This window comes from Panthera tigris, chromosome D3, assembly GCF_018350195.1.
Source record: "Panthera tigris isolate Pti1 chromosome D3, P.tigris_Pti1_mat1.1, whole genome shotgun sequence".
Classification (NCBI taxonomy): domain Eukaryota; kingdom Metazoa; phylum Chordata; class Mammalia; order Carnivora; family Felidae; genus Panthera; species Panthera tigris.
In genome coordinates, this window is record NC_056671.1 from 28,088,913 (window position 1) to 28,110,195 (window position 21,283).

At 50.6% G+C, this 21,283-nt stretch overlaps 1 protein-coding gene and 1 long non-coding RNA gene across 10 annotated transcripts in view; one reads left to right on the top strand and one right to left on the bottom strand.

The window, feature by feature from the left end:
• ARVCF (ARVCF delta catenin family member) overlaps positions 1-21,283 on the top strand; it is a 53,786-nt gene that overhangs the window by 14,501 nt on the left and 18,002 nt on the right. For 8 of the 9 annotated variants that reach the window (XM_042962915.1, XM_042962912.1, XM_042962913.1 and 5 more), the window contains one exon: positions 17,492-17,719. In XM_042962915.1, the coding sequence (XP_042818849.1) occupies positions 17,510-17,719 (210 nt within the window). In that variant the 5' untranslated portion in view covers positions 17,492-17,509. Of the gene's footprint in view, positions 1-11,227; positions 11,291-17,491; positions 17,720-21,283 lie in introns of those variants that run through there. The other variant, XM_042962909.1, reaches the window with a different exon arrangement.
• Positions 6,366-10,362, bottom strand: LOC122232756. The gene is made up of 3 exons (XR_006210149.1): positions 9,238-10,362; positions 8,881-9,033; positions 6,366-8,057 (listed from the first exon to the last, which is right to left on the bottom strand). It is a non-coding gene; the product is annotated as an uncharacterized LOC122232756 (long non-coding RNA).

Below are 21,283 nucleotides of genomic sequence, written 5' to 3' on the forward strand. Positions count from 1 at the left end.
TGCCAGGGGTGGGGGTGGGCGATTCCCCAGGGGCATGGTGCAGGGAAGGCGGCCATCTGTAACAGGCAGAAGCCTCGTGCCCTGTGAGAAGCCTGGGCCTAGCACGCAGGCAGGCACGTCCCCCTTGCTCCTGGTAACTCTGTCCCCCTTCCATGACTCCAGCTGTCCTGCTCTGCTTGCTTAGAGCGACCCCACAGTCGATGGGCAGGAGGAGTGAACCTCAGACAAGACCCCTGGTCTGAGAACAGCTGCCTTGGGTGGGAGGAGGGGGCTGGGTGAGAGTAGAGGAGTGTCAGCTATCCCTTCCTTGAAGCTGGTTGGGGGGCAGGGAAAGCTTTTGAGCTGGGCCTGGTTTTCTTGTTGACTCCTTCAGCAAATATTTGTCTGGTTTCTCCCTCACATGAGATCCCCCTGTTGCCTTCAGGATAAAAGCCATACCTGGTCCCTGTGATAGCAGCAGCCCTGCTTCTTGCCATACCCACCTCCAGACTCAGCAGGGTCTGCCTGAGTGAGGGTCTATGTAGACTCACACTCTGCATCATTCTAGATGCAGAGATGCCCTCAGCAAGGCAGCATTCTCTTGAGCCTTCAGGGGCCTGAGGCAGTCCTTCTCCTGACATTTCTCTAGTTTCTTGCAAAAATTGGCCTCAGCATAGAGCACATGCTGTGATTTCTCAGTGCAGCCCCTGCACGGGAGCCACAGTACTCTGTTGGTGTGGATACTGTTTTCCAGCCGCTCATCCTTGCTTCCTTCTTGCAACAGAAACCTGCTGCTTGCCAGGTGCCATGGTGGCTGCTACTCCACTCTGGCCTGTAATCCAGCAGAGGCCAAGGTGGTCTGTGTCCCCACTGCCCACCCCCCCACCTTTGGTACCATTTGTGGCAGCAGGGGAAGGTTTAGATTTATTGTGTCTGTTTTGTGTGTGCAGGGGCCTAAGAGCTGGTGACAGAACTTTACAGTGTAATCCTAGGCTTACAGGTTAATTTTCTGTATCTTCTTTAGGTCCTGTTCTCTCTGAACTCTATACATTAGAAATTTCTGTTTCTGGCATGTAAAAGGTGGTCAGAGTTGCATTGGTCTTTTCAATGGGAATCTTGGTTTGAGGACTTTATTCATATTCCTTCTTTTTAAATTTTTAAAAAAATTTTTCAACTTTTTATTTGAGAGAGAGAGAAAGAGAGAGCAAGTGGGGGACAGGGGCAGAGGGAGAGAGAGAATCTTAAGTAGACTCCACACCCAGCACAGAGCCCTATGCTGGGCTAGATCCTATGACTGTGAGATCATGACCTAAGCTGAAATCAAGAGTCAGATGTTTAACCAACTGAGCCACCCAGGTGCCCCTTCATTCTTTTTTTTTTTTTTAAACCACATTTGAGTATTCTTTATTTTGGATTCAGTTATGTTGTTGATTCTCTCTGTTGGAAATTGTCTGGGTATTATACCTGGGGAAGCTTTAGAAATAGGCAGAGAGAAAACTTAGGAAACTTGCTGCAAAGGATGTTTTAGTGTTTCTTCATTATGCTCTGGTGTACTCGTATTCATAGTCATTCTTTATTGTATTCTAATGAAAGTATTTAAAACTATGAATTTACCTCTGAGTATAGCTTTGGCTATTTTTTTCCCCAGCTTTGTCAAGATATAATTGGCATATAGTATTGTGTAATTTAAGGCATACAGTGTGATGATTTGGTACACATGTGTATTGCAAAATGGTAAACATTTTGTGGTAAACATAATAAAATTAGTTGACACATCCTTCATCCCACATAATTACCATTGTTTTGTTGTTATGGTGAGAGCATTAACCAATGACTTCTCTCATAGCAACTTCTAAGTATACGATACAGTGTTGTTAACTATAGTCACCGTGCTGTACATTAGATCCCTGGAACTTACTCATCTTATAACTGAAAGTGTATAACCTTTGACCTGCATTTCCCCATTTCCTCTACCCCTCAACCCCTGACCACCATCATTCTACAATCCATACATTTTTATGTATAATGTCTGGATAAGTTTTTCATTGTTTCTAAATAGTCAACTCTATGTATGCTTGAATTTTTATCTTTTATCTATTTATTTAAAAGAATGTTTTGCATATTCTAAGTTATTACACAAGATGGCTCTTTTTAAATGTTTATTTGATAAAATACACACAAAATTGACCATTGTAACTATTCTTAGATGTATTGTTCAGTATCAGTAGGTATATTCACATTGTTGTGCAACCAATCTCCAGAACTTTTTTATTTTGCAAAATTCACACTCTGTTTCCATTGGTGGACCCATTACCTCCTCCCCCTAGTCCTTGGAACCACCATTCCACTTTGTCTTTCTATAAATTTGACTACTTTAGATGCCTTCTAAAAGTGGAATAATACAGTATTTGTCTTTTTATGAGTGGATTATTTCACTTAGTATGATGTTCTCAAGATTTATCATGTTGTAGCATGTGTCAAAATTTCCTTCCTTTTAAAGGTGGAATAACATTCCATTGATAATAATGGTTCATGATCCATTAGTCTGTGTCACATTTTGTTTTTCTATTCATCTATTGGTAGGCACTTGAGTTGCTTCACCTTTTGGCACTTATGAATAATGCTGTTGTGAACATGGGTGTACAATATGTCTTCAAGACCATGCTTTCAGTTCTTTTGGATATATAACCAGAAGTGGAATTGGTTGATTGTACAGTAATTCTATTTTTAAGTTTTTGAGGAACCACTGTATTGATTTTCATAGTGGCTATGCCATTTTACATCCCACTAACTGTGCACTAACTGAGCTCCAATTTCTCCACATCCTTACCAAAACTTGTTATTTTGTGTTTTTGAGAGTAGCCATCTAATGAGTGTAAGGTGACATTTCACTGTGGTTTTGATTTGCATTTCTCTAACATTAGTAAGATTGGGCATCTTTTCATATACTTCTTCGCTATTTATATATTTTTCTTTGGAGAAATGTCTGTTCACATCCTTTGCCCATTTTTAAAATTGGGTTATTTTTTGTTGTTGAGTTGTAGGAGTTATTTACGTATTTTGGATATTAATCCCTTATCAGATACATGATTTGAAAATCTCCCATTCTCTATATTGTTTTTTTACTCTGTTGATTGTGTCAGTTGAACAGAAGTTTTAAATTTTGATATAGTTCGATTTATCTATTTTTACTTTTGTTGCCTATGCTTTTGATGTCATATCCAAGAAATCATTGCCAAATCCAACATCACAAAGTTTTTCCCCTGTGTTTTCTTCTAAGAGTTTTATAGCTTTAGCTCTTACATTTAGATCTTTGATGCATTTTGAGTTAATTTTTGCATATGTTGTAAGATAAAGGTTCAACTTCATTCTTTTCCATGTGGATATCCAGTTTTCTCAGCACCATTCGTTGAAAAGACAGTTCCTTCCTGCATCCTTGTAAAAATCAGTTGACCATATATATATGAGGATTTATTTCTTTTCTATTCCACTGGTCTTTGTCTGCCTTCATGCTATGACCGCACAGTTTGGTTACTATAGCTTTGTAATAAATTTTGAAATCAGAAAGTGTGAGACCTCCAACTTTGTTCTTTTTTATGACTATTTTGGCTGTTCATGGCCCTTTGAGATTCCATATGGCTTCTAGGATGGAGTTTTCTATTTCTGTAAAAAATGCCATTGGGATTTTGATAGGGACAGAATTAAATCTGTAGATTACTTTGGGTGATATTGACATCTTAACAATACCAAGTCATCCATTGCAGAAGCATGAGATATCTTTCCATTTATGTATGTCAGCTTTAATTTCTTTCAGGAAGGTTATATACTTTGCAGTGTACAAGTCCTTCTTCACCTTTGTTAAGTTTATCCCTATGTATTTTGTTCTTCTTGATGTTATTGTAACTAAATTCATTTTCTGAATTTCCTTTTTAAATTGCTCATTGTTAGTGATTTCTGTTGTTTTATATTGTACCCTATAACTTCACTGAACTTGTTTATCAGTTCTGAGTGTGTGTGTGTGTGTGTGTGTGTGTGTGTATGTGTGTGTATAATCTTGAGGATTTTCTACATGAATGATGTTATCTATAAACAGATTATTTCACTTCTTCCTTTCCAATTTGGATACCTTTTATTTCTTTTTCCTGCCTACTGATCTAAGATTTTTTTCCTTTTTTTTTAAATTTAATTTATTTTTTAAATTAAAAAAGTTAGCATATAGTGCAACAATGATTTCAGGAGTAGATTCCTTAATGCCCCTTATCCATTTAGCCCATCCCCCCTCCCACAACCCCTCCAATAACCCTCTATTTGTTCTCCATATTTAAGAGTCTCTTATGTTTTTGTCCCCCTCCCTGTTTTTATATTATTTTTGCTTCTCTTCCCTTAAGTTCATCTGTTTTGTATCTTAAAGCCCTCTTAAGAGTAAAGTCATATGATATGTGTCTTTCTCTGACTGACTAATTTCGCTTAGCATAATACCCTCTAGTTCCATCCACGTAGTTGCGAATGGCAAGATTTCATTCTTTTTGATTGCCGAGTAATACTCCATTGTGTATGTGTGTGTGTGTGTGTGTGTGTGTGTGTGTGTGTATATATATATATATAATCTTCTTTATCCATTCATCCATCAGTGGACATTAGGGCTCTTTTCATACTTTGGCTATTGTGATAGTGCTGCTATAAACATTGGGGTGCATGTGCCCCTTCAAAACAGCATACCTGTATCCCTTGGATAAATACCTAGTAGTGCAATTGCTGGGTCGTAGGGTAGTTCTTGATCCAAGATATTTAATAGAAGACTTGGACAGAAATGACAAAAGCAGCATCCCTGCCTTCTTGATGTTAAGAGAAAAGCTTTAAGTCTTTCATTATTGAGTATGATGTAAGCTGTGGTGACAATATGATGTGTAGCATACGTAGTATGATGTAACATTTTATGTATGGCCTTTATCATATGAAGGTAGTTTCTTTCTATTCCAAGTTTGTTTTGTGTTTATATCATAAAAGAGTGTTGAATTTTGTCTTTTATTCCCCAATGAAATGACCATTTTCCCCCATTATTTTGTTAATATACAGGGTATTATGTTGATTGACTTTCATGTGGTAAGCCATCCTTGCATTTAGGAATAAATCCTACTTGGTCATGATGTATAATCCTAATATACTTCTGAATTCATGGGGTGCCTGGGCAATTAAGTCAGTTAAGCATCTGACTCTGGATTTTGTCTCAGGTCATAATGTCATGGTTCATGAGTTCGAGCCCCATGTTGGACTCTGTGCTGACAGCACAGATTTTGTTTGGGATTCTTTGTCTACCTTTCTCTCTGCCTCTCCCCAGTGTGTGTGTGCACACGTGCTTGCCCTCTCTTTCTCTCTTTCAAAAATATATAAATAAACATTTAAAAATATATATACTGCTGAATTCAGTATGTTGGTGTTTTGTTGAATATTTTTGCATCAATATTCATAAGGGATATTGGTCCATAATTTTTTTAATGTCTATTTTTGAGGGGGGTGGGAGGGGCAGAGAGAAAGGGGGGCAGAAGATCCATAGCAGGCTCTCTGCTGACAGCAGTGAGCCTGATGCAGGGCTCGAACTCATGAACTGTGAGATCATGACCTGAGCCAAAGTTGGATGCTCAACCGACTAAGCGACCCAGGTGCCCCGGTCTATAATTTTCTTTTATGGCTTGGTATCAGGGTAATAATTCCAGCCTTGTAGAATGGGTTAGTAACTGCTCCTTTCTTGTCAATTTTGGGGGACAGTTTGAAGATTAATGTTAACTCCTCTTTGAATATTTGGTAGAATTCACCAGTGAAGCCATCTGGTCCTGGGCCTTTCTTTTTTGAGAGGATTTTGAATACTGATTCAGTCTCCCTGCTAGTTACAGGTCTGCTCAGGTTTTGTTTCTTCATGGGTCAGTTTTGGTAGATTGTGTGTTTGTAGGAATTTGTGCATTTAGGTTATGCAATTTGTTGGTGTGCAGTTGTTCATAGTACTCTGTTATAATCTTTTTTATTTTAAAATATAAAAGAAAAGGCATATGGAACACAAGAGATGGGTGTTGTTGGGAATTTTTTTTACATTTTTCAAGTTTACTTTTTTAAATTTTTATTTAAAAAAAATTTTTAATGTTTATTTATTTTTGAGAGAAAGAGAGCAAGCAGGGGAGGGGCAGAGAGAGAGGGAGACACAGAATCCAAAGCAGGCTCCAGGCTCTGAGCTGTGAGCATGGAGCCTGATGCGGGGCTCGAACTCATGAACCATGAGATCATGACCTGAGCCAAAGTCAGCTGCTTAACCAGCCGAGCCACCCAGGCACCCCTCAAGTTTATTTTTAAGCAACTGAATTTGTAAAATTAAAATAGCTAAAATGTTCCTTTGTTTTACTTCATTTTTTTTTTTCAGTTTCACTGAGTGTAATTGATAAACTTGTAAGCTGTTTGAAATGTACATTGTAAGGATTGGATATACAAATATATTGTGAAAACATTCCTACCTTCTAGTTAATGAACACATCCGTCGTATACTTAACTTTCATGTTTGTGTGTGTACCGGCATCTGTGTGTATCGTTTGGGTTTCTGTTGTTGTTGTTGTTGTTTGGCTTGGCTGAACTTTGTGTTTCATGGATTCATATCTAGTGTCTCTCTCTCTCTCTCTCTCTCTTTTTTTAATACCTAATCTCTTATACTCATCAGCCCACAGATGCACAGATATCCTGAGACAGTAAAAATACTCCCCACAGGCAGCTAACAAAGGACTGCTAGGAACAGCTAGTCATCTTAAGGCACATGGCATATCAGGGCATTGCTGGAAAATACAGTTCAACCTCTCAGCAGCCCTTGTACCCCAAGGGATGTTGCCTGGAGCTTCTGCCTATGGTATGGTGACCCCCTAATTGAAATAGCCTGGACTTCTCTGGGCAATCTGGTGAGCTCCCAGTGAGCCATGTTTGTTCCCTCCCAGGGAAAGATGGATCATGCGAATGGCAAATCATGACTCTGAAAATCCAGGAATTTCACTATGAAGTTTCCTTAAGGAATTTCAGAGCTAGGTTAACTTTTTTAAAGATCTTGATTTAAGGAGGCCAGGCATCTTGTTTAACAAAGCTGTCAGCTATTCCTGGTTGTAAAAGTGTCTGCAACACAAGAGATGGTGAGTGGGCAAGACGATGTGCAGCTGACATCTGGTGATGGACGATGTCCAGCCCCGCCAGGATGTGGACAGCCTGGTGGAGAATGTGAACCCAGAGTTCAGTGCGCCTGGGTACTGGGAACGTTTGCACAGCCAGCAGATCAGGCGGGGTGGGCCTCCTTCCCATACTGCAGAGCCGATATCAAACATTTAGGAGACTGGGGGAAACATCAGCCTACCAAGAGTGAATTGTAAAATGCCAGAAATAGGCATATCCACACTTTTCTTAGCTTGTTTTCTGGACAGAAAGCCCCGCTTCTGGCAAAGTTGTGGGGTGCCGATCCACTCTTCCTGCCTCAGGGAATTCCTGTTCTGTGGAAGTTTAGCCCTGGGATCTATTTTCTACATCTCCTGTCTTCCCTCTTTCATCAACTTTTTGTCATTTTCTGCTGCTTTGGAAGGACTGCCCCGAGTATGCTTTCTGCTACCTCACTCTGCAGATTTGCTGCCGTGTCCTGTCTGCTGTTGTTTGTTTAAAATCTCCATTGGGTCATCATTTCGGATTGCTCCTTTTCATTATGGTATGTTCCCAATTCATCAGTTCAACACTCTCTTTGACCTTTTGAGGACACGTATCAGCTATTCCCTAATACTTGTGCTAATAAATATGCTAAATGTAATTTAGTGAAACGCAACTCTTCTCGGGTCCTTCAAAGGCAGTAGGATTTGCCCCAGGGTGCTGGTGTGCTGTAGGCAGTTCTGTGCTGGCTGGGTGCTTGTGTCCAGGGTCTGTGGCCCGGCCACCCTCACCTGCTACAGAGAGACGTTGGTGTGGACCAGAGACTGGGGCCATTTGCAGACTGTGGTGCCACAGACAGGCCTGGCTTCAGAGGTCTCAATGCAGGGCAGCAGCCTTGCAGGTGTTCCGGACAGTAACAGGGTCTGTGTAGGATGCTGACCCTTAGCATGAGCCACAATGGCTAAGGAGTGCTAGTCCTACTTTCCCCTCCCCCAGTTAGGACCTGTCAGGACTTTCAGGCTACCCACCACCCATTTTCCGGTGGGGCAGGTGAGGCCCCACAGAGCAGCTATAGTGAGCTCAGCAGCCACCACACAGCATAGGGGGGTGTAAATGTGCCTGTGGGTGTATCATGCATCCTTGCGGGGGGGGTGTTCATGCTTCTGTGGGTGGCTGCTCACATGTGCCTGCAGGTGAGTTTTAGGAGGCCCCCAAACTGTAAGCTGCCTTCTGCAGTGTTCCCACCTCCTTTGGGCAGGGGTAGGACACACAGACAAGTCCAGCCCCTAGCAGGCTCTCTTGGTATGTGTGGGTGGGTAGGGGAGCCAGAGAGGACGTGCAGGGCCTGAAGTCTGTGCTGGGGCTGGTGGAGTGGAGCCCCCTGCCCTTTCCCACTGGGTCATTTGCATATAAAAGGCGGGAGTTTGCTGCTGGCTGGAGGTTGGTGGTGTCTGGACCTGTTGCCATGGGCACTCCCTAGCTTCAGGAGCAGCTGAGCTGGCTCCCAGCCTGGAGAGGGGGTTAGGAGCAGCAAGGCTGGTAGCCAGCTAAGTTTCTGGGAGGGAAGGGATGTTTCTGGGGGCCCCAGGAGAGGCCTGAGCTGGCCATGGTCACATGCTTGTTGACCCTGGGCAGAAACAGACTAGAGGGGACTTGGCCCTTTGATGCTGTGGGGCCAGGAGCAAGGGTGGAAGGGCCTGGAACCTCCCTCTGCAGGGCGTGCTCTACTCTTTCACCCACACTCACCTCTGAACCATCTAGAACCAGGTGGCCATGGCTGAAGCCATCCTCTCGGGTCTTCCTGGAGGGTCTTCCTGCCACCTGGGTGTTTGTTGGTCCTGTCCCAGGCACTGTACTGGAAAGGCCCAGCAGAGTCTCCCTGCTGGGTCTCCAGTGTTCCTAATGAGGAAATAAATGAGGGACCAACTTTTGCACACATCTCACTCTTCCCCTGGAACCTCCTTTAGAAGGCTGAGGAGGATCTTGCTAAGCCCAGGCCCCAGCAGCAAGGATAGTGAGAACCTGGGCTGGGCTTTATTGGCAGCCCCCCTCTCTATAGGCCCCACCACCCCCACCCCTCCCAGGGCTGTGGAGAAAACTGACCTGCTATTGCTAATGATTGTCCAATGCAGCACATTGGTGCCCGCAAGCAGCTAGCAGGAATGTGACAGGGAAACCAGACAGGGAGGGAGAGGTAGGGGTGGAGGGGGTGCTTATTGACTCAGTGGACACTGCCATGTCAGGGTTGGTCCCTTGGCAGCCTCTCTGGGACCCGCGTAGAGCTGCCCACAAAAGGGATTGATCTCTCCTGGGGCCAGCTCTACCCCCAGCTGCTGCCCCAGGGCCATGATCCCCCACCCCAGTGGCTTAGTTAGCAAAGCTGCAGTGGGTCAGATTGAGGTTGCTTGGGGAGGGCTGCCGGGCAGGGTGCCCAGCATGCAGGGGCACTGCCAAGTGCCTGGTCAGCAGCCGTCAGGGTGGCAAGGACCTACAGGCTGGGGTGGGGAGGGGTTCCACTGCTGGGAGCCCGGTAGGGTGAACCTCCCTCTCTGTGGGATGGGGCCCTGACAAGGCAGCCTCCTCACTGGAGTGTGGGCAGGAGTGCTCTGTGCTGGGTCCCTGTCACCAGGCCCACATTGCCCTCAGGGTCTCATTTCCCCTACCCTAGAGCAAACTATGTTATAGCCAGTTTCCCTCTTACACAAGTCTGTCCTGAGGTTGTTTCTGCAGCAGGCCTGTGCTAGGCCACAGAACTGGGCCAGTTGCATTCTCCCTGGGGCCAGCAGGCAAAGATAGGCACCCCCTATAGGAGGGGAAGCCAGGTGAGAGAAGCGAGGGACCATGAGCTGGGATGCCATGCACAGCCCCCTCAGCAGATCTGCTGCCAGACTTGCTGTCATCTGACTTGTCTGCCCACCAAGCACTTCCTGTGCCCAGTCCCCATTGGGTCTTGAGCCTGGTTTCCCATCAGGCAGGAGTTTCCCCATAGCCACTTATCTAGGCAGAACGTGTTCCTTGTCAAAATGATGAGGAAGACATGGAAAATCCCCCAGACTCTAGCAGAGAGCTGTGGGGCTTATCCCAAGGACACTTCTGTGGGCAGCTGGGGCAGGTGGCACTGCGGCGGGGGGTTTCGTTCTAGCTGCTAATCACCAGGCTCTCCCATACTAGCTTCCTTGGCTCTGCAACGCAAGAGGGGGATAGCTGGGCTGAGGGGCCCTGCCTCACCACACCCTCCCCCCAAAGGCTTATTGGCCACAGGCTCCTGGGGGCTGCACCTCCACTGCCCCTCAAAGGGGCTTTGTGCCACCACAAAGAGGCTCTGTCCCTCACAGAGAAGCCTGGGTGTTGCCATGGTGATAGAGGGGGCCAGGAAGAAGGGGGTCCACCATCTTGTGGGGGGGGGGGAAGGGTGTTCCTGGTATACACAGGCTGGTAGCCAGTGTGGGTGACTGCTGTATCTGCCTCACTGTGGCCCTTGACCTGGCTGGACAGCTGCCCAGCTATACCTCAGTGGGGCTATCAGGATATTTCATGGGCCCCTTGGCCCCTCAGTAGGGACTGGGCTCCCAGGCTCTGGTGCCAATCGGATCTGTCTGCATTTGGTCCCAGCCTGGCCTTGAGCCTCAGCCCCCTCCTCAGGAATGCCTTGGTCTTTTGCACACCCCAGAGTGTGGTAGGGTGGCACTCTGAGCCTGAACCCTCATCACTGCCCCAGCATGCTGCTCTGCTGCCCTTGAGATAGAGTGTATGTTGGGGAGGGTGTGAGTATGAGTCTCTGCTGGAAGAGATGAGGGAGCCACTCAAGTTCCCTTGGTGGCATTGGTGTTGGAAGCAGCAAACTAGCCAGCTTCCACACAGTAGGATACCCTGGCGCTTGACCATTCCATTGCCCCCCGCCCAGTTTCCCCATTCATGACCAAGGTGGAGTGGGTGGCTACTGGTGCAAGCAGAGAGGGCAGTGGGACTGCCAGTCCCCACCCTCTCCATTTAGAGCCCCATGGCTCCCCAGCCCTGGGGACTTGAGCCCGTGGGGTGCTCCTGGACTGGCTGTAACAGAGACCCCAGAGGAGGTGGATCCTTGCTGCCCATACCCACACTTGGAACCTGCAGGGCATCACCCTTGGGCTATGGCTGCAGCTGGAATCTGGGTCAGGTACAGGAGGGACAGCAAGGGGACTTCCCTGAATACCAGCCTGGGGCCTGGGGGAGAGCTATCCATCTCCATTCCATGAGTTCTGACAGGCACTTCCCAGGGAACCAAGGAGACTTGGGGTGTGCCATAGCTGGCACATGGAGCAAGTATCTGAGACCTGCCCCAGTGGGAATCTCAGGCCACCCCTTTAGGTGCCTCTCATGGTGGCCCCTTGTGCTCAGGCCTCCCACCGAGGAAAAGCAGCTGCTATACTCACCTGCCTCTCCCTGCACTCGCATCCAGGTGAGGCCTGCCTCTGCCATGTCCAGCCCACAGTCACCCAATCACTCCTAGTCCCAGGCTCTCAGCTCCCACTCTTCAAGCTCTCTGGGCCCTTACAGGTGTCCCTGCCTGATGTGTCCCTGAGCCTCCTGCATCAAGTACTGCCACAGCCCCCTTGTCCTTTTGATTACCTGCTCAGCATCCCCCTTGTCCTGGAGCTAAGCAGTGCTGCCTTGGACCTGGCCTGCACTTGGCCTAGGGTGCCCCATTGGCACAGGGGAAGAGCCCTCCCTCCCCAGACTGTTCTCCCTGCACATGTGAGTTGTCCTCCATATGATCATCAGATGGGTGCTGCTGGGTGCCTGTGTGGATAGCCTGGGGGCAGGAGGTCACTAAGGGGCCATCTCTCCAACCCTCACCCCCACCATGGCGTCTGGTCACTTGCAACAGGGGTACCTCCTCTGCTGGGGAAATCTAATTTCCAGGCTAAATCCAATTATGGCTCTATCAGCTCCCTGAAAATCCCTCTGCTTCCCTTGATCTGCAAGGGGTACTGCTCAGGCCCCTGGGGAGCTGAATTCCCAGTCTTCCTTGTTCACTTGCCGGCCTGCTAGGGCAGGTGGCTGCTTTTCCGTCTCTTCCTTACCTTCAACTATAGCAGTAACTCGGGTCCTCACAGAGCACTGGCAACACTGGTGGGTACAGAACTTTGCCGCCCAGAGTGCCCCAGCGGCCTGAAAGGCCTTTCCTTCCAGTCTTTTCTCAGGGTGCGTGCACACTTGATGGTGTCCACGTTCATTGCTCTGCATCTTATATCTCTGGCCACATCCCTTGTTTATAGCCTTTACTCACTTGGAGTTGAGGTTCTGGTTTTTCCTTATTGACTTGCAAGAGTACCTTCTAGATGAAGGGTGTCACTTTACTGCTGGATGTTACAAAGACCTAATCCCAAGGTGTTGATTGTCTTTTGGTTGTCTTTATATTTTTTCTCCCACTTTCTGTTATGGAAGGTTGTAAATGCACAGAGATAGAGGGGCTAGTGTGACATGTCCCCACGTGCCCCTCACCAGCTTCCACTATGATGAAGTCAAGGTCTAGAAGCAAGTTATCATCTTTTGTCTGAAATGCTCACTGCATATGTTACTGTAAATGGTGTCACTTTAAAAACCAAGACCAAAAAACCATAACCACAATACGTGGCCCTTTTTTGGGGGGGGGATGTACAGTAATGGTTCGTTTTCACAAAGTCAAGCTGGTTTGTCTTTCCTTGGCAATTTCTTCCACTGCTTTGAGGTTAAGAATAGCCTCCTCCTGCCCAGACAGCCCAGGCCCTACACTGACTTGGGAGCAACACTATAGTCCTGGGTGGGACAGGCAGACATGGACTCCGCCCTGTGTGAACCCCACGGCCCAGGCTCCAGCCTTGGCTCAGTGCCCATCCTTGTGTGCTGGCCAGAAGCTATCCCCGCAGCTGTGGGTACCATCTGACCACAGTAGGGGTGACAGGGTAAAAATGGGCTCCCCATGAGGCCTGGCCAGCAGTGTTGGAGCAAGTCTCCATGCTGGCAGTGTTGAGGATAGGGGAAATGATGCCCTCCCAGGCAAAGGGGCTTTGACACTACCAGGCCTGGATTCTGCTTCTGCTTACACCATTTCCTCCCTATCTGGGAGGGGGGGCAAGTGGGGCAGAATGAGGTTCAACCAGTGGCCAGTCCCCTCTCTCCCCTCTTGGGGGACAGCTGGCAGTGTGCCGACAGATGGCCGGCAAGGGGTCGGGACTGGCGCCCAGGCCTCCTGCCTGCCTCCCCCTGCCGTCCTGACCCTTAGGAAATTCCTCTAATTCCTCAACCCAGATTGGACTCAGGCCCCATAATTTGATTTTCTGGAGCAGGGTTTGGCTGGACTCCTTATGAGGAGGAATGTCTGGGTCAGCAGGAAGACATCAAATGTGGGTTTAGGTTTCCGGGGAATGATCAGCATCTCCCCGTAGTTCCTCTAATCGTGCCTTTGCTTTCCTGATGGAGCAAGTGCTAGCCACAGTCGTGTCCCAGAGTGTTCAGGGTCCAGGCTCCCTCTACCCAGTAGTGTTTCAGAGCCTTGTTCTTACCCACCTGCCTACCCATTCATCCACCCATCTGACTATCTACCCACCCACCCCTTGTACCCATTCATCCACCTATCTGACTATCAACCCCCCGATGACCTTGTACCCATTCACCTGCCTATCTGACTGTCCAGCCATCTCTCCATCCAGTGCCATCCTTTCACACAACCAGCCCTCTCCATCCACTGCCATCCTCTTACACAACCACCCACTCACCCTCCTATCCACACATTTGTTCACTCATTCATGCATTTCTCCTTCCGTCCAGCCTCCTGTCCTTCCATCCCTCTATCCACTCAGCACCTGTGGTCACTCCTGGAGTGTCCAGGTGAGGGCAGGCTTTCCCCAGGTTCACCACTTTCACTCCTGCCCGGGACTGGTGAGGTTGGCTCTGCACTGCATGCTCATTCCTGTCTTCTTGCTAAGTCAACTCCACAGGTGGTTGGGCATGCTGAGAAGCAGCCTCCACCAAGGACTGCCAAACCAGCGGTGGGGGTCTGGGTGGGGATTGTGAGGGGTTGACCTGATGGACAGTGTGGGACCCTTGCCAGGTGAATAGAAGCTGTGATGACACTGGCCAGAGAGGAGAGCAAGGGTGAGCTGAGACCCCACAAGTGTGGTGCTTCCCTGCCTGCCCTAGGCCTTCCCAGTCTGGTGCCCACCCCTCCCCAGGATTGGGCCCTGCCCCGACACCCCTCTGGGGAAAATGTCTTTAAAGTCTCATGGTCCATTGGGGCGCCTGGGTGGCTCAGTAAGTTTAATGTCAGACTCGGCTTCAGCTCAGGTTATGATCTCATAGTTCATGGGTTTGAGCCCCATGTCTGGCTCTGCGCTGCCAGTGCAGAGCCTGATTGGGATTCTCTCTCTCTGCCCCTCCTCCTGTGCTCACTTGCTTGCTCTCTCTCTCTCTCTCTCTCTGTCTCTCAAAATGTAAGTAAATAAACTAAAAAGTATATTTAAAAATCTCATAGTTGATCTTTTTAATTTATTTTGTAACATTTATTTATTTTGGCAGGGGGCACAGCATGAGTGGGGGAGGGGCAGAGAGAGAGGAGAGAGAATCCTAGGCAGGCTCCATGCTGTCAGCACAAAGCTGATGTAGGACTCAAACTCATGAAACCATGAGATCATGACCTGAGCCAAGATCAAGAGTCAGATGCTTAACTGACTGAGCCACCCAGGTGCCCCAGTCTCATGGTCAATCTTAAAAATTCATGTACAATTTGCTTCCAGGTCATCACATATTTATTGTTTTAATATAAAAATAGCATTTGAGTTACCATCCGAAAAGCTGCTCTCTGGGATGCTGGCCTGGCTCACCTGTACCTACACGTGCTCCTATGCACAGGCTATGCACCTCAGACCCAGGAAGGCCACCATGTCACAAAAGTAGGCTTAGGTCTTCCCTGCTTCCTGGATGTCCTCAGCCAGCACCATGCCTCTTGGATACCCCAGGGCTACACTTAAGGCAGGTGAGGAGGGGACTCCATGCCCAGCATCCCTGCCCACAGGCAGACAGAGGGGTACACCCTCGGGCTGGGGTGGAGGGCATGGGCCCCAGACCCAGAGTCTCTGCTCTTTGTGGACGGCTGCAGGGCACTCTTCCTCCAAGCTGGCTGGCATTTCAGGGTGTCTCCTGGGAGGCACACAGTCATTTAGCTCCAGCTGAGAGAACTGGGCAATGGAAAGGTCAGTATGGGTTTGGCCACCTTCTCACCATAGTCTTAGATTTCTGGGCCCTAGCTGGGTGGATGGGGGCAGTCAAAGTAAGTAGATACCCCTTGCATAGGCTTCTTGGACCTCAGAGTTGGGATATGCTGGAGGGCCTGGAGCAGGAAAGCTGGAGGCCAGTGCTGCCGCCTCAGCTGCTATCCCCAGGGTCTGTAGCCCTAGCCTGGTCCTGCTGGGAGCAGGAAAGGGGCGCCTGAGGTCAGTCAGGAACCCATGTCTCGGCACAAGGAGGAAGGGCAATCCTAGATATGAGGCCCGTAGATTTCCTGATCATCACCTCCCAGAGCCTTGAGACCCATGCTGCAACCAAGGGCTTGAGTGACCTGGCTCCACCTCCTGTCCCACCTTGTGCTGCCCTCCAGGGAGGAAGACCCCACCCATGCCCACCTGGGGCTACCAGGTTCAGTCTATCCATGCACAAGTCCTAGTGCCTACGTGACACTGCATGGGGCCTGTGTGTGTCTGGGACCCGTGCCTAGGCAACAGTGGATGTGCACAGAAGGCTGTGTGCCCACAGCCATGGACATACCATGCTGTTTGTCCTCCATTCCCTCTTGGCCAGAGGACCCAGTCTATAACTCACTCCCCTCATTCCCCCCAAGCTCCTCCCCTGCCCCCTTGCCAGCTACTGCCTCTTCTAGCTGGCCATGCTGATTTCACTGCCCCTCTGCTAGGTCACACTGATGGTTTTATTTGCGTGACAGGTGTTGGAGAAATGAAGCTCAGCTTCTGGGACCTATGTTGATCTCTTGCCTTCAATGGGCCTTGGTTTCCCCAGCTTCACAGTGGGTTGGGCTCTATGGTGTCTTTTCACCTCGAAGTACACCCGTTCCCCCCAACCCTGTCCCTCGCTCAGCTGGTACCAGTGATCAGGCCCAGCACTGACCCCCCCTCCTTTCTAGGATTCTGTTCTTAAAGCTGGCTCCACCTGGGCCAGTGAGCAGCAGAGCTGGCCCTCCAGGGGTGCTACCCACTGTGCCGTGTCTCTAAGCTCAGCCCCTATGTTGTGCAGGGGCACAGGGGCTGGCAGAGTCAGCTTCAACTGGTTGGGGTGGGCCGGGCCAGGAGGAGGCCCCGAGCAGGACTGGGCACTGCACCACAGTGCCTAGTGGTATGGCTGCATGGCCTGCACCCTGCCTGCTTCCATGCACCTGGGTCTGTGCTCCACATGCTTCCCCTGCTTCTTTTTGTTCATGAAAAACAAATATGCTGGGCAGCCAGGGAGCAAGCAGCGAGGAAAGTGCTGGCTTGTTGCAGCTGCCAAGTCCCTGCCACCCCCACCCACCATCCTGGGGCCCTCAGGAACAGCAGTGGGCAGGGCCCCAGGCAGGCCTGACCTTCCCCACAGACTGGGCCTCAGATGCCTGGGACCCTGCCCTCAACCTCCCTCCAGGTCAGGCATGAGGCACATGGGCCACTTCTTGGTGCAGAATCTCAACCAGGCTAAACTTGAATTTTACTCTGCCATGTGGGTAAATGCCACTCTCGTTCCCAGCCAGTGTGGCTGTGAGTGGAGGCCCGACTGCTGGTCTGTAGACCAGTGTCATCTCCTCACCTGCCTCAGTATCTGACCCACCAGGAGGCCATGGAATGGCTTCTGTCTCCCTGCCCGCTGGTACAGCAGCTCTGCCACACCAGCTGTGTGGCTGTGGATGGGTTTCCCAATTTCTTTGGGCCACAGAGCATCTGCCTCAGTGAGGTGGGTCTGTGCTGGCCCCATGAGGTTGGGATGAACTGGCATGTGCTATGGACAGCAGAGGCCCTGGGAAGTCTGAGAGGTTGTCACACCAGCTCTTCCTACCCTTCCCTTCCCAGAGGACTCTGGGATACCCAGAACCTCAGGTTCTGCTGAACCTGGCAGGAAGCAGGGGCTCCCGGCTGAGAGCCCTACACTCTTTAGGGAGGGAGCCTGCTGCTTCTGGCCAGCCTCAGATTAACGGCTTTTAATTTAGAATTTAATCAATGCAGCTTCTCTCTGGAGAGCTGGATGCTCTGGTCTGGGAGTGAGTCCTATGATCTATGTGTGCAGTGGGCAGGGGGCCTATGATGGCCTCTCTAGGCCTCCACCCCAGCCCCACCTTGACCACGCTCTGCTTTGCCTGCAGCCTGCCGGCATCCTGGTCATGGAGGACTGCAACGTGCACTCAGCTGCCAGCATCCTGGCCTCAGTGAAGGAGCAGGAGGCCCGCTTTGAGAGACTGACGCGAGCTCTGGAGCAGGAGAGGCGCCATGTTGCCTTGCAGCTGGAGCGCGCCCAGCAGCCTGGTGTGGGCAGTGGTGGTGTGGGCAGTGGGCAGCCCCTGCCGATGGCTTGGCAACAGCTGGTCCTGCAGGTAACACCCCAGTGAGTCAGGAAGGGTGAAAATGGCCAAGTTGGGAAACAATCAAGGGGCCTTGGTGGACCACAAGCCAGCATTGAATTGAATGATTTATTGCAAGACTTCCTGGGACTTCTGAGGAGGGGAGGAAAATGGGACCCCAAGGGGGGCTGGAAGTCTCACTTGGGTGTGTAGGACACCAAGTGATGAATGGGCAGGACACAGCCCAATCCTCAGAATGGCACCCTCCACTCAAGTGAGTCCTCAGAGCCCAGGCAGCTGGGCAAGGTCTGTTCTGAGCAGCTCAGTGGTCACCCTGGTGACTGGGTTTTTCCAGTCCTGGAGTCTCCTTGCCATGGTATTCTCCTTCGTCGAATGCATCAGTGAGTCAGCCCTAGGGTAAGGCTCGAGCAAGGCCCCAGGCTCTGACTGCAGCTCAGAGGGTGACCTAGAATGCTCAATTTCCCCACTAGCCATTGCCCTTAGACTGGGCTCAGGCCCCAACTCAGCCCCAAGATGCATGGAGCCTTGTCTGCTCTGAGGCCAGGCCCTGAGAACTTTAAAGTCAGGAGTCAGATGGCCAGGACTCCTCCTTCCACCACTGTATCCCAGGGCCTGATCTGCGGATGGGGCAGGAAGAGCACCGGCTTATGGAGTGGTAGGGGCAGAATGAGAAAACGTGGGATATCTGGAGTTTGGTGTGATTTTTCAGTTCATATTGTTACTTTTCAGTTCATATTATTGACTGAGGCACAAGGCAGGCGATAGGCAGGGCAGAGCTGTCCCTGGTGGCTCCCTGGGTAGGAGTCCACCCTACAGGACTTCCACTGTTGCCCCTTCTCACTACCTGTCCCAGAGGCCTGGGGTGCCATGGCCTCCTGAGTCTTCAGGGTTTCTCAGAATGACCCTAGAGGATCCTGCCAGTAGTGTTCTCAGTTTCCCTGGCTCACCTCCATGAGCAGGCATAGCACCATTGCCTTCCAAAACCTGGCAGCCACACCTCCTCGCAGTGTGTCCCCCAGTACATGCTCTGGTCACTGGGCCCCAGCTCCAGGGAACCAGATAGACTGCTGGCAGCTTGAGGCAGCCTGGACCTCTGTGGCTGGACAGAAAGGGAGGAAGGTATTGGTCTCGATTGAGACTGACCCATTTGGGCTAGCTTTGCCTAGCTAGGGCATGGAGGGCTCAGAAGCAACAGCCTGTGTCAGGTTGGGGGACCTGGCAAGTGATCTTAACCCCAAGAGCCTTGATGTTCTCATTTGTCTGTGGGCAATCCACATGCACAGCTCAGCGTGGCATACAGTCAGACATGTCTCCAGAGGGCCCAGACCCACCAGCAGCCCCCACCATTGGGGAGCTGTCTTTCCAAGCCCCTGGTGCTGAGGTGGGCCACAGAGCCAGTCCATAGGAGGCCAGGCCTGAGGCAGGATGGGGCTAGGTGCTAGAGCCATCCCCTCCACCCCCTGGATCTCAGGCACTCCAAAGGGTGAGGCCTGTACCCCCAGATGTGGTTGGGGAGCAGAGCAGCCCAGCTGGGGCACATGGGGACAGTGGCAGTCAGTGACCTTGAGGCCATCCTTCAGGCGCCAGGCTCTCTATCTAGTCCTCCCAGGCCGGAAAGGTCTTTAGCCTCCAGCCCAGAGGGTTGATGCCCCCACAGAAAGATGTTCCCATAGCCTGGAGCTGCCCTGGCTTCCTTGGGGCTGTGAACTAAAGACCTCAGGCCACCACCCCTCCCGACCCCTCCCCACCCACTGCCCTCCCGGCCAGCCTTTGGTTTTCTGTCTCTTGGGAGGAGATGGTTTTCTCAGGGTGAGATCGGAGAGAGCATGTGTTCCCAGGGCTGTGGCTAGACTGGCAGGGCTGATGGGGACATTGGGGCCATATCTGCTGGCCAGGCCTGGCAGCCTTGATGCCAAAACTGCTTCCCAGATTTGTCTCAGCAAGAGATGCCCAGTGACCTACCTGCTGAGCCCAGGGCTTCCTGGAGCTGGTCTTCAGGGTCAGAGCTGGAATCTGTGAAGCTCAGGGCCAGTGGCAGGACAGGTAGCTGGGGCTCAGGGGTTGAGAGGCTAAGGGCTACTGCCATGCTCCCCAGATTGTGCCACTGTCGTGGCCACCTGCCCTTAATCCTCCAGCAGGAAGAGCTCCACCCCACCAAACAGCTGGCTGGAGCAGGGCTGGCCCTCACTAGCCCTCACCAGCCCTTACCGGCCTCTCCTCATGGGAGAACACCTTTAGTGACCTTGCCAGCCATGGGTTAGGCCAAGGTGGGTATGTGGCTGGGGCACTAGCAGCTGGTGAAATTTGGGAGAAGGCCGAAGCAGCTCAAATGTAAGTTCTTCAGGGGAGTGGTCCAGTTCCTCCTGCTGCTGCTCCTATCCCAGGTGGCTCCATGTGAGGTTGCCATGGATGGAGGATACAGGGGCCAGTGGTCAGGGCAACTCATCCCTGTGCAGGTGAGAAAACTGAGGCTCAGATGCACATGTGGTGGATACCCAGAGTGCTTGAGTATGCTGGCTGCATGGGCTATGTACATGACATGTCCAGGAAGAAGAGTGGCCCCTGGGGGGCTGGCTGGGTTTTCTGAGTGGGGTCTAGGGAGAAGCAGGAGGGGGCAGGAAGCCCAGGCCCTGCCCTTCTCTCTTGCCAGACCCATGGACCTCCTTGGGCTTGCCCTTGCTGTTATTATCTAAGAGCCCAGTGCCCTTATTCATGATATAAGAGTCATTGGCTTGCCTTTGTAGGGTATGACCCAGGAGAGCCCCAGCCCAAACCAGCCTTCTGTGTCTGCGTTTCCATCCAGGACAGCCAGACTCCCCAGGGTGTGGCCATACCTTCACGCTAGGCTGGAGTGCACCCTAGTTTGGAGAAGCTCTGATTAAACCAGACCCTCTGATACCACTCCCCACCCACCACTTCCCAGTGGATCAAAGGCATGGAAGAGAGAGTGTCTGAAGCTAGTTTGGCTCAAGAGCTTTCACCCAGGGTCATCTAACAATTGAGCACCCCCCACCCCCATTTGATCTGCTCTGACACCTATCAGAGAGTGGGGGGCCTCTGTATCTTGATGGGGAGAACCCAAGACAAGTGGATCAGTGCAGGTCCATTTGGCAGGCCCCAACTGAGGCTCTGTCGGGGTCCGTCATGGGGTTTTGGGCAAGGGCCTGGACCAGATCTGGAAGTCCCGAGAGGCCTTGCGGTGCTGCCATCGTTGTAACAACTGTCTGATCAGCCCTCATTTCACAGCAGGGGGCAACTAATCGAAGTTAGAGCAGCTTGTACTATTGAGGATGGCTGCATTGGCCCCTGCTCTGCCAGAACTCTTTCCCCAATTCTACACGGGGAGGGGCCCGTGAACTCTTATACTGGAGGCAAAATGAGTCCTGGGAAGCAGGACTTGGCCAAAGTCACTCGGCGGGAAAATGTCACTCCAACGGTGGGGAGGAGAGGAACGAGGAGCCCAGACGCGCTGCGGCAGAGTTAGGGGCAACCCTGGCCTGGCTGCAGAGCCGCGCTCTGCGGGGGTAGGGGGCGGGACCTCGCCCCGCCCCACCGACCCCCGCCCCGCCCCGCCCC